General features: G+C 41.8%; 2 protein-coding genes across 7 annotated transcripts in view; one reads left to right on the forward strand and one right to left on the reverse strand.

Annotated features, from left to right (window-relative positions):
- METTL8 (methyltransferase 8, tRNA N3-cytidine) overlaps positions 1-3452 on the reverse strand; it is an 88298-nt gene extending 84846 nt beyond the window's left edge. For all 4 annotated transcript variants that reach the window (XM_084892342.1, XM_084892341.1, XM_084892339.1 and 1 more), the window contains exon 1: positions 3222-3452. The gene's annotated coding sequence lies outside the window, so the exon portion shown is untranslated. The remainder of the gene's footprint in view (positions 1-3221) is intronic.
- A 217-nt stretch (positions 3453-3669) lies between these two features.
- DCAF17 (DDB1 and CUL4 associated factor 17) overlaps positions 3670-12725 on the forward strand; it is a 34517-nt gene continuing 25461 nt past the window's right edge. For all 3 annotated transcript variants that reach the window (XR_014795745.1, XM_084892335.1, XM_084892336.1), the window contains exons 1-3: positions 3670-4173; positions 4960-5063; positions 11367-11457. Coding sequence is in view for 2 of the 3 variants with exons in the window: in XM_084892335.1 (XP_084748461.1) it covers positions 4048-4173; positions 4960-5063; positions 11367-11457 (321 nt within the window). In the remaining variant the exon portion in view is untranslated. The remainder of the gene's footprint in view (positions 4174-4959; positions 5064-11366; positions 11458-12725) is intronic.

Below are 12725 nucleotides of genomic sequence, written 5' to 3' on the forward strand. Positions count from 1 at the left end.
TTGATATGGTAAAGATGCCAGTTCTCTCCAAATTGATATATACAGATTTAATGCTATACCAATCAAAATTCCAGTAGGTTTTTTTGGTAGTACTTACGCAGGTTCAAAAAGATATATGAGCCGAAACAGGTTTGGCTCAATGGACAGAGCGTCAGCTTGGGGACTGAAAGGTCCCGGGTTTGATTCCGATCAAGGGCATGTACCTTGGTTGCGGGCACATCCCCAGTAGGGGGTGTGCAAGAGGCAGCTGATCGATGACTCTCTCTCATCGATGTTTCTAACTTTCTCTCTCCCTGCCTCTCTGTACAAAATCAATAAAAATGTATTAAAAAAAAAAAAAAGATATATGAGCCTGGCCTGTGTGGCTCAGTGGTTGAGCGTCAGGAGGTAAAAGTTTGATTCCCCATTAGGGCAATGCCCTGGTTGTGGGCTCGATCCTAGTGGGGAGTGTGCAGGAGGCAGCAGATCAATGATTCTCTCCCATCACTGATATTTTTTTTTCTCTCTCTCTATCCCTTCCTTTCTGAAATTAAAATATACATATATGAAAGTGCAAACTGCAAAAACAAAAGATACTCCTGAAGAAAAGGAATAAGTACAGGACTTGCCCTACCAGCTCTCAACCCTTACCATTAAATTGGTCAGGTATTCAATGGACGCAAAACACTGGGGGTGAGGGCAGGTATGGGAGTAGGGTGGGGTGGGGGGCAATGGTAAGATATGTACACATATAATATCTTAATATAAAAATAAAAAAGTTGGTTAGGTATTAGGCTAGGGATAGAAAAGCAGAACAATGGAAGAGAAAACAGAGCCTGGAAACAGACCTGACCATGAATGTAAACTTGATATAAAACAAGGGTTAACATTACAGATCTGTGGAGAAATGATAGACACTGCAATGGTGGTGCTGGGACAAGTGGTTTTTCATGTAGGAAAAAAATGAGGGATAATAAATGGTATTGGTTTAAGCTGCTTCATTTTTGGTAATTTGTTACACAGCAAGAGAAAACAAAAATATACTTTAACAAGTGTAACAGGAGGCAGGTTTACGAATGCCTATAGCAGCACTTTTCTAGGAATAAAAAAGCCTGAAAGACACTGAAGTCCGGCCAGTAGCAAATGGGTAACTGTGGCAAATTCATACAATAAAACATTATTCAGTAGTAAAAATAAATGAATTCAGGTACTTTGTCAAATGTAATGTTGGAAAAACTAGGCAATTTATAGAAGAGTACATATATACAGTATGATTCAATTTATATAATGTTCAAAAACATTAAAAATAACAATATCTTATCTAAATAAAGAGGAAAGAGGGAGCTAGGAACTAGGAAGGGCACATAGGACATGTCAAGTTTTTAAGTAATGTCCTAGGTTATTTTGAGTGTGTTTTTTAAGTTGATGATAGATATATGAGTATTCAATTTATCATTATTATTTACATATTATGCTGTTATCCATACATAGTCTTCGAATAACTAATATACTTTTTAAAAACATTACTATGAACCCTTTAATCCTAACTCTTTCTGCATTTCATTTTATTTTTAATATGTCTCTATTGATTTTAAAGAGAGTAAAGGAGAGGTAGAAACACTGAAATAAAAGAGAAATGATGACTGGCCTGGCAAAAAGCTCATTGGAAACAATGTATAAGTATTCATTTGAATTTGTTTGTTTTATAGTTTTGCTTAATTTAACTTAAACCATTTATAAGTTATAGTTGCATAAAAGATACAACATAAGAAATTTATATAGTTTTACATTTGCATATATTTAGCATCCTGAAAATATTGTAACTTAACAAGAGAATCCTAAGTATTTACTTGGGTTTGAGAAATTCTGCTCTGGGTGATTGGGAGCCACGCAGAGATATAGAGAAATGGCGGATTTGTGACTTAGAAAACCCACTCTGGCAGCAGTGTAGAGAGAGGGGTAACTTGAAAGTATTTAAGGCAGAAAGGAAGCTGTTAATTTTTAATATGATAAAATGGAGGAGACCCTACATTACTCAGGGGATATGATGAGGAGATGCTCAAGAGTTAGAACCAAAAGGACTTGGTTGTGGGTGAAGAAAAAGAAGGCATCTGGCTTGTGGGTCTCTTGGTGGTGAGGCAAATACCACACAGGAAGACAAAAAAGTAGCCGAAGGGGAAGGAGAGAGAAAAGAGATGATGCGTTCACTTCCGCAATTACTTGAATTTTATTTCAGCTAAAAATTCCGTTATCTTTTCTGAGTCCCAGTGTTCTCAGAGACAGCTGCATTCATGAAATGACCAAATTAACTCTTATAGTGCTGTCTAAAGATACACAAAGCGCTCCACATCATGCTGTACATAAGTTATGAAAAAAAATCAGCAAAAGCCCAGCCTCGCCTAGAGGAAATGTAGCAGGGTTAAAAAAGAGATAAGGTTAAAATTTATACTGAGCACTTTGTGACTCACACGCCCACTCAGTTTTGTACTTTTTGCTGCACGTCAAATGCCATCTCTCCCTCGCGCATTTACCGGACAAGAGGTGGCGCGCCCAGCCCACGTGGGAGGTGCAAAGAGCACCCTGCAGGGACTCAGCAAGGGGACTTCCACACGGGGCACGATTCGGGGAAACTTAGTGCAGGGGGGACTTTGCCTCTGCGGACAGGCCTAGCGATAGTCATTTAGTTTTATTTAGATGAGTCAACGTGGAATCCCATAGGCAGCCCAATCAGAATGTAAGCATTTCACATTGTATTCCCATTATGGGGGGGAAAGGAGGCTCGAGGAAGGAAAATGCAGCAATTATCTCAAAACCAGCCTTAGTCCTCGCACACCGCAGAGGGGCGGGCCTCGGGAAAGAGCAGTTCAACTCTAGTTTATTTTTTTATTTTTATTTTTTTTTTTAAATATATCTTATTGATTTTGTACAGTGAGGAAGGGAGAGAGAGAGTTAGAAACATCGATGAGAGAGAGTCATCGATCAGCTGCCTCTTGCACACCCCCTACTGGGGATGTGCCCACAACCAAGGTACATGCCCTTGACCGGAATCGAACCCGGGACCCTTCGGTCCCCAAGCCGACGCTCTATCCGCTGAGCCAAACCGGTTTCGGCTCAACCCTAGTTTAGAGGGAAAGCCGAGCATCTCCCACCACTAACTCACATACACACAGACCCAGAAAGTTTAACCGTGAGCCTCGTCCACAGCATCCCACGTGGTCCTGAGGGAAAGCCGCGGGGCGTACCTGGAGCGCTGGACGCTGCTTTGGGGGGCGCTCTCGACTCCGCGCCTCTCTCGGCGCTTCCCACAGCGCAAGTCAGGGTCCGAGAGGCGGGGGGTGCCGGGCGGTAGGGACGGGTCCCTGAGAGCGGGGCACACGGAGGCTGCAGCACCAAGCTCGCGGGGTCCTCTGCCGCGCAGCGAGCACCGGAAGGGCGCACCGCCAGGACGGTGCAGGCTCCGCCAGGTCAGAGGGGGCGGGGCAGGGCAGGGCGGGGGCGGGGCTCGGAGAGGGGCGGGGGCGGGGCTCGGAGCGGAGAGGGGCGATGGGCGGGGGCGATGGCGGGGCGGGGCGATTGGGCGGAGCCGGGGAAGGGGCGGGGCTAGAAGCGGGGCGTGGCGCGGAGCGGAGCGGGGCGCGTGGGATAGGTGGGGCGGGGCGAGGGGCGGGGCGAGGGGCGGGACCGGGCCGGAGCGGGTGCCCTGCCGCCTAATGGGAACTGTAGTTCTGGGAGCGAGCCGGGCTCCCTTGGAGGCACCGGGGACTACATTTCCCGAGGAGGGACCGGCGGCTCCTGCAGGCTGCGTGTTCTGGGGGCGACGCAGGCCGTAGCCGGGGCAAGGACCAGCGGGCGTTTTGGGGACAGCCCGTAAAGGGGGCGTCTTTTCCTCCCCTCTTCTTGGTGATCAGGCGGTGCCGTCTGTGTCTCCCGAGCCGCCCTGCCGTGCGCCCCGCAGCCCGGCCCCCGTGTTCGTTTGTCCTGGTCCCGCGGGGAGCTGGGGCCTCGAGGTTCCGACGGCGCGGCCGTTGCTCCGCGCGAGGGTCTGGATCGCGCCCCTCTCCGGCCCCTATGGGCCCGACCCGGAAGCCCAACGTGTGCCGCCGGCTGAGCCGCCGGGCGCTGGGCTTCTTCTCCGGCGACGCGGGCGCCGTGCAAAGGACGAACCTGGGCATCCTGCGGGCGCTGGTGTGCCAGGTGACCGCCTGCGGGGGGCGGGACCGAGGGCTGCGGGCGCCTGGTGCTCCAGCCTTCCAGGGTGCTCAAGCCTTCCGGGGTGCTCCAGCCTTCTGGGGTGCTCAAGCCTTCCGGGGTGCTGACTTTACGCGGTAGAACCCTCTTTTCAGAAGATTATTTGTATTTGAGAGGGGCATGGATGCCCTGAACCTGGAGGATTAGTAAATAGGTGTTAATAGGACCGCCAGAAGCTTTTAATTTTCTAAGCTGTTTATATCTTCCTTGCAAACAATCTTTTGAAAAGTTGGTCACCCCACTGAAACCAAAACATGAGAGGGAGGCAGAGTGACGAAGAATTGAACATAATGTTTTTAAATTACATACGTGAAACTTATTTGAAAACCCTAAATTTAACTATCCATCATAAAATGGGTGCACAGTAGAGGCTTATGAATTACTAGAAGCCAGGTGCAGGAAATACGTGAATGCGAGGAGGAGAGGGGGTCCCTTAGCCTGGCCTGCACCCTTGCAATCCGGGGCCCCTCGGGGATGTCCAACTGCCGGGATTGGGTCTATATGGCAGTTGGGCATCCCTCTCACAATCCAGGACCGCTGGCTCCTAACCGCTGGCCGGCCTGCCTGCCTGCCTGCCCGCCCGATGGCCCCTAACCATCTCTGTCCAGCCCCCACTGCTGGGAAGGACTTCCAGCATGACATCCAGAAGGTCTTTTGGCTGTCCAGTTTAATTAGCATATTACGCTTTTATTATTATAGAATTCCTAAACCAAAATCCTTTGTGTCTTTCAGGAAAGTACTAAGTTTAAGAATGTTTGGACTACTCATTCCAAGTCACCTATAGCCTATGAGAGAGGAAGAATATATTTTGATAATTATCGGTGCTGTGTCAGCAGGTATCTTTTTGGGGGAAATTTTTTGCTGTAATCCACTTCACGGTTGATTTTTAACAATTTTATAGAGCCACATGCCTGCATTAGGAAAAACGTATCCAAAAAGTGGTAATATGGGTGTAATTTGAAAATCTGAAGTTGCAGGCTTCATCTTTGTAATTACCATTTAAAGTGAAATTACTTTGTAGTGCGGGCAAAATGATAAATGGCTCTCAGAGTACTGTGCAATATTTTATTCTGCTTAAAAGATATCAGAGTCAAGAGAGCCAGGTACCTAATAATTAGATGTTGCTTTAGAGGAGATTGTCTATGTTTTGTTGTGGAAGTACTTGCATTTTTGTTTTAGAAGAAATGTTCAAATTTGCTCAAGTAGAGAATAGCATAGCACTCATTACCTAGATTCAAAAGCTACTAACGATTTTGCCACATTTGCTTTAACTACCCCATCCTGTCCCTTTATCTCTTTGCTAAGAATTTTAAAGCATATTCTAAACATCGTGCTATATTAAGTTTGCTTCTCTAAAAAATATGGGCATTTTCTTTTTTAAATTGCTTTATTAAAATATAACTCACATGCTATTCAATTTACCCAGTTAAAATATGCAGTTCAATGGTTTTTGGTTCATTGAAATTCATATTTAATGACTGTGAATGTGATGAACCATCGGTGGTTCATGTAGGCAGCCCTCACTACCGTTCATTTCGGAACATCTTCATTACCTCAAAAAGAAACTGTATGCTTTGTAGCGATCACTCCAATTCCTCCATCAGCCTCAGAGCTAAGTAACTGCTAGTCTACTTCCTGTTTTTATAGCTTCACCTACTTCATATACATTGAATCACATGTGGTCCTTTGTGACTGGCTTCTTAGTAGATTGCCAGTTTATCATAAAAGGAACAGCCTGATGGAAGACTAGGCTTGTGGGAAGGGGATGTGGGAAGGGGCGTGGAGCGCCCGTGCTCCCTGAATCTCCACAGGTTCACCAGCCCAGAAGCTCCTCTCCTGTTCTCATATATACAGGGGTGGGCAACAGTACATTTACAGTTGTGAGTATGAGAAACAGTGTTTATTTGGTATTATTTATTCATTATTGTATTATTTTCCATACAAGCAACTGTAAACCGACTTTTGCCCCCTCCCTGCACACATAATGCTATATATTTCCCTTTAGGAATTGTTTTTGGTGTATACACAAATGCCAATGTTCTGTGTATTTGTTTTAACTTTGTTCAAAATATTTTAAAATTTCTCTTGAGATTTCTTCTTTTACTCATGTTAATTAATAGTGTATTTAATGTTCAAATATTTGGGGATTTTTCCAGCTATCTTTCTGTTACTGATTTTAAATTCATTCCACTGTGATCTGAAAGCATAATTTGTATCATTTTCTAGTCTTTTAAATTTGTGAAGATGTATTTTTATGGCCCAGATTGTGTCTATCTTGGTGAATTTTTTTCATGTGAGCTTGAGAAGGATGTGTATTCTGTTGTTGTTGGATGAAGTATTCTGTACATGTCAATTAGATACAGTTGATTGATGGTACTGTTCAGTTCAAGTATATTATTACTGACTTTCTGCTTGCTGGATTTGTTAGTTGCTGACAGAGGTTGTATTGAAATGTCCAACTACAATATAATAGTGGATTTGTCTGTTTCTCCTTTTGTCCTATCAGTTTTTGTCTCTCATATTTTGATACTCTGTTGTTAGATGATACATATTAAGGATTTTTATGTCTTAGAAAAGTAACTGCTCTACCATTATTTAATGCCAATCTTTATCCCTAATAATTTTCCTTGTTGAAGTTTGCCTTGTCTGAAATTAATATAGCTACACAACATGATGTATCTTTCCCTGTCCCTTTACTTTTACTTTATCTGTGTCTTTACATTCAAAGTAGGGTTTTTTTTGTAGCCAACCTATATTTGGATCTTGTTATTTTTAATCCACTCTGACAGGCTCTTTCAGTAGGTGTATTTAGACCATTTACATTTATAGGGATTATAGATACAGTTGGTTTAATACTTAACCATATATAGTAACTATTTTCTAGTCCTTGCCTTTGTTCCTTATTCCTTTTTTGTCTTCTATTATTTTTACTAGAGGCTAGTTGCATGATATTCATGCAAGAATAAGCCTTCCTTCCTCCTGCTTCACTTCCAGCTGCCCCGGAGCCAGCATGGCCCTGCTCCCAGCCCGCATAGGAACCAGCAAGTCCTCACTTCTGTCCGGAGGACTCCGCCCAACCCCCCCACCCTCCCCACCCCGCCCACCTGGGAGCCAGCAAGTCCTTGCTTCTGTCTGAAGCACCACTCCTATAGCTCCCTCCACTGCCCTCCTTCCCCTCATAGCAGGAATCCCACCCCTTCCAGCCACTCCGTGCCTGCATATGCAAATTAACCTCCATCTTTGTTGGGTTAATTTGCATACTCTGGCTGTGGACGTAGTGGAGTAATGGTTAATTTGCATGTTTCTCTTTTATTAGGTAAGATGTTTCCTTTGTTTTAATTGAGCCTTTTACTAGTATGTGATTCATTTTCCTCCCACTCAGCATATCAATTATACTTCTTTTTAAACATTTTTAGTGGTTGCCTTATAATTTGCAATATACATTACAACTAATCTAAATTTCTTTCATGTAACACTGTACCTCTTTTTTTCTTTCTTTTTAAAAAAATATATTTTATTGATTTTTCACAGAGAGGAAGAGAGAGGAACAGAGAACTAGAAATATTGATGAGACAGAATCATCAACCAGCTGCCTCTTTTTTTATAGTTTGGGAAGTTCTGCTTCTTCTTCTCTCTCTCTCTCTCTCTCTCTCTCTCTCTCTCTCTCTTTTACTCTAGTTTGGGAAGTTTCTGTTGACATATCTTCAAGCTCAGTGATTCTTTCCTTGGCTATGTCTAATATACTGATGAGCTACCCAAGACATTCTTCATTTGTGTTAGGCTGCTTTTGATTTCTGGTATTTCCTTTTGATTTTTTCTTAGGCATTTCTTTTTTATCTCTGTTTAATGAACCATCTGTTCTTGCATGTTGTCGACTTCTTCCATTATTAGCATATTAATCATAGTTATGTTAAGTTCCCAATCTAATTCCAAATTCTAAATTACCACCAAGTTTCCAAACTAAATCAATATCTTCGCCATATCTGAATCTGGTTCTGATACTTACTTGATCTCTTCAAACTTTTACTTTGCATTTTAGTATGCCTTTGTAATTTTTGTTGAAAGTTGCATTTGATATATCAGGTAAAAAGAATTGTGGCAAATAGGTTGTTAGAGTGAGGTTTGAGTTAGGCTGTGTTTTTGGTTTGCTGTAGCTGTAGGTGTCAGAGGCTAAAATTTCCTCTAGTGTCCTTGTTTTTTCTCCCCAGTACTGACTAGCAGCTTGCTCCTGGGTTTTGCTCTCGGTAAGATATGATTCTTGATATCCATCTCTCTCTCCAGTGATGGGAGCTGCAGTTTGCCCTGCAACCTCAACTGTTTGATAGATACAAGAGTCGTTGATTTTCACTTTGTTCATTTTCTTGTGGTGAGGACAGGTGGGATGACTTCTAAGCTCTTTACATGTTGGCCAGACTAGAAGTTAGGATGATTTTTTAGATAGTGTTTTAAATTTGTTCTGACTCAGAAGAGCTCCTCCCAGCAATCTTTCTGGTTCTCCATGGCAAGTTAGCCTGCTTGCAGTTTAGCCTGTATGGCCAGTGAATCTACCAATCATTCCCTGTTTGCCTTTCATCACAACCTTAAGTGGTTTTGAGAATGCGTAAGCTAGAACTCCTCAGACTGTTGCAGATGGGCAGTTATCTGGTTCATCACTGTTTCTCCCCCTAGGCAAAATCTTTGAGTCAAGGCTCTGGTGCTGCTGGGAGTGGGTGGGGTCAATGGAACCTTCTCTCTGAGTGACTACAGGCTGAGCACTTGAGGTTGGTGTAGGCGTTAGCCTCAGGTCTTCTTTCTCTGTGTGGAACCACAGCTTATGAGATGGGATAAGACAAATCTAGGCTCCAGTGTTCTTAGACAAGCCATGCCCAAGGTAGAACCTCTAACCCATGAGTAGGCGCTAGGCAGAAGAAGGGAACCCCACCTCGACTTTACTCATTCAGGACAGTCCCAGCAACAAGCAGCTGGGGCAGGAAATAAATGCTGGCCCTCAGGAAGGTAGTCCTCTGGGAGTTGGGTTAGCGGGAGCCCAGTGCTCTTGGCTGTATCAGTCTGGAGTGGAGTTTTGTCTTACTGAGCGGAGAATAATGGGAAGGAGCACATCCTAGTTCAGTTACCACAAGCTCATTATTGTTACTGACTTCTAGTAGGTTTTCTTGACTAAATATGTCTTCATTTGCTGTATGCCCCCCAAGACCATTTCCAGAGACTTTAAAATAGTTGTCCTTTCATAATTTCCACCAGTTTTCCTGGGGAGCACACCCACATAGCTCCTCAAATCATCATGCTGGAAGTGGCAATTTGGACATTTTCTTATATGATCATAATGTCATCAGACCTATCAAAATGAGCAGTAATTCTTTGGTTTCATTTAATGCCTTTAAAATATATATATATACATATATATATATATATATATATATATATATATATATATATATATGTTTCCAATTTAGAGATATCTGTTTTAATTAAAAAAAAAAAAAAATCAGGGGAGCCTGGCGGTGTGGTTCAGTGGTTGAGCATTGACCTATTAACTAGGAAGGTCACGGTTCGATTCCCAGTCAGGGTACATGCCCAGGTTGCAGGCTCGATCCCCAGTCGGGGGTGTGCAGAAGGCAGCCGATCAGTGGTTCTCTCTCATCATTGATGTTTCTATCTCTCTCTCCCTCTGTCTTCCTCTCTGAAATCAATAAAAATATATTTAAAAAAGAAAATCAACAAAACTCTGGGGAGGGAGGGTATGTATGGGGGGGACAATGTTAAAATATGTACACAGATAATAATTTAATTTTAAAAATATATATATATAAAGAAAATCAGTGGAAACAGCATTGTTGGTAAGTAATATAGAAGTTTTTTAGTATGGCATTCAGGGGTGTTTTCCCCATAGGTTAGAATCAAATATGAGGTTGCTTTTATGCCTTTGAAATTCTCTTTTTGTTAATATTCACCCTAGGATATATTTTCCTCCATTGATTTTTAGAGGGACAGTGGAAGGAGTAGAGACAGAGAGAAACGTTGATGTGAGAGAGAGACGGGTTGGTTACCTCCCACATGTGCCCCCAGCTGAGACTAGGGATTGAACCTGCAACCAAGGTACGAGCCCTTAACCGGAATCGAACCCTGGACCCTTCAGTCTGGGGACTGACACTCTAACCACTGAGCAAAAACAGCTAGGGCTGTGGTTGGCAAACTGCAGCTCGAGAGCCACATGCGGCTCTTTGGCCCCTTGAGTGTGGCTCTTCCACAAAATACCACAGCCTGGGCGAGTCTATTTTAAAGAAGTGGCGTTAGAAGAAGTTTAAGTTTAAAACATTTGGCTCTCAAAAGCAATTTCAATCATTGTCCTATTGATATTTGGCTCTCTTGACTAATGAGTTTGCCGACCACTGAGCTAGGGTAAATTCTCTTTGATTTGAGAAAACATCAAAGGTGAATAAAATAGTTACCCTAAAATTGTGTCTAAGTAGTAGTTTAATTTTAAAATTCATCAGTTAAAAAAATGAAAACATCTACAAGCACATTTCAGTAGAAATCAGAAATATAAATTAAAAGCAAGAGACTACAATATTTTATACATTAAAAAATATTGGCAGAAGTATAAACTTATTCAATCTTTCTGAAAGCCATTTTGGGAATAAACAAACCTTAAAGGGTATTTCCTGTTTTAGTCCACTAATTTTCATTCTAAAATAATTGGACTCTTTATCTAATTAATTTTCATTAAAAATATTAGAGAAACAAATAAGATCATCACAGAATTCTACCGAGATATTCATAGTAAATGTTCATGATTCTATTTTAGAAAATAACCTGTAGGTAGGTAAATGTATCATATGTAAAGAAAAAGTAGAGGGAAATGAACCAAAATGTTAATAGTGGTTATTTTTTACATTTTTACAGTATAAATCTATTTAAATTTTATTATTTTTTAAAGATATTTTTTCTTTGAATATGAATTATGAATTTTATAATCAGAAAAAAATATTAACATATAATTAAAAAGAGGAAAGCAAACTAGTAAGTTGCATTTTGGTAGTCTAAATCTCTGACTAGAAAAAAAGTCACTCAAACCTGACCAAATACTGTCTCAGTTATTAAAATGAGTTATTAATCATTTATTTTTCTTTTTTTCCCAGTGTTGCATCAGAGCCAAGAAAACTTTATGAAATGCCAAAATGCTCCAAATCAGAAAAAATAGAGGATGCTCTATTATGGGAATGCCCAGTGGTAAGTTTTGTTTTTAGGCATTTGTTTTTGAAGCAATTTTAACCTAGAACTGATTATTATTAATATATTGTACAAGGGAATAAAACTTAAACATTATGAATCTTGAAAGGAATTAAAGAGAACTTATCTTTTGATTATTATTTTTCCTCATGAAATAATATTCAAAATATATTTTTTAAATTTGATACCATTTGTAAATCTTAAAAATTGAAAAAAATTATGATCTCATTAAAAATTCCATAAGAAATAAAAATGAGTTTATGGTTATTTTTAGTGTTTAAGAAATGATTTTACTTACTATACTGAAACAAAATATTTTGTTACAGGTTATGTTACATGTTATGGGTAATAATTATGTTACATGATTGTTTGAAAGGGGATTCTTATGAGTTTCCTCCAGGAATCTTGTTAGGAAAATCATAAGATAAAAATAAAAAACAAACCTAACCAGTTTGGCTCAGTGGATAGAGCATCAGCCTGCGGACTGAAGGGTCCCAGGTTCGATTCCAGTCAAGGGCATGTGCCTTGGTTGCGGGTACATCCCCATTAGGAGGTGTGCAGGAGGCAGCTAATAGATGTTTCTCTCTCATCAATGTCTCTAACTCTCTATCCCTCTCCTTTCCTCTCTATAAAAAAAAAATCAATAAAATATATTTTATAAATAAATAAATAAATAAATAAATAAACAAACAAACAATGAGGCCCTGGCTGAGTAGCTCAGTTGGTGAGAGCATCGTTCCGATACACTAAGGTTGAGATTTTGATCCTAGGTCAGAGCATATATAAGAATAAACCAATGAATGCATAAGTAAGTTGAACAACATCTGTATTTCTCTATCTCTCCCTTCCTTTCTTGCTCTAAAATCAATAACAATAATAATCCTATATAATAAAAAGCTAATATGCAAATTGTTTCCTCCACTGGGAGTTTGACCAGGGGTGGGGCTGGCCGGCCATCTGCGGGTGGCCTCTCCCCCACCCCTCATCCCCCTGGCCAGCCCCGCCTCTGATTGGCCCCCTCACCACAATTGGGGGTGGGGGCGGCCTGCCAATCTCTTGTGTCCCCGCCCCCTGGCCAGCCCCGCCCTGATTGGCCAACTGCCCGAAACCCCTTCCCCTGGCAAGCCCCCCCCCCCCCCCCCCCCCCCCCCGTCACCTCCCACATACACTCTGATTGGGACAGGCCAGTGGGACCCCTCCTGTGCGTGAATTCTTGCACCAGGCCTCTAGTAATAATATAAGTTTATTCCATTAGACCAGCATTGTCC

This window comes from Pipistrellus hanaki, assembly GCF_964339955.1.
Source record: "Pipistrellus hanaki genome assembly, chromosome: 8".
In the NCBI taxonomy this organism is placed as follows: Eukaryota; Metazoa; Chordata; class Mammalia; order Chiroptera; family Vespertilionidae; genus Pipistrellus; species Pipistrellus hanaki.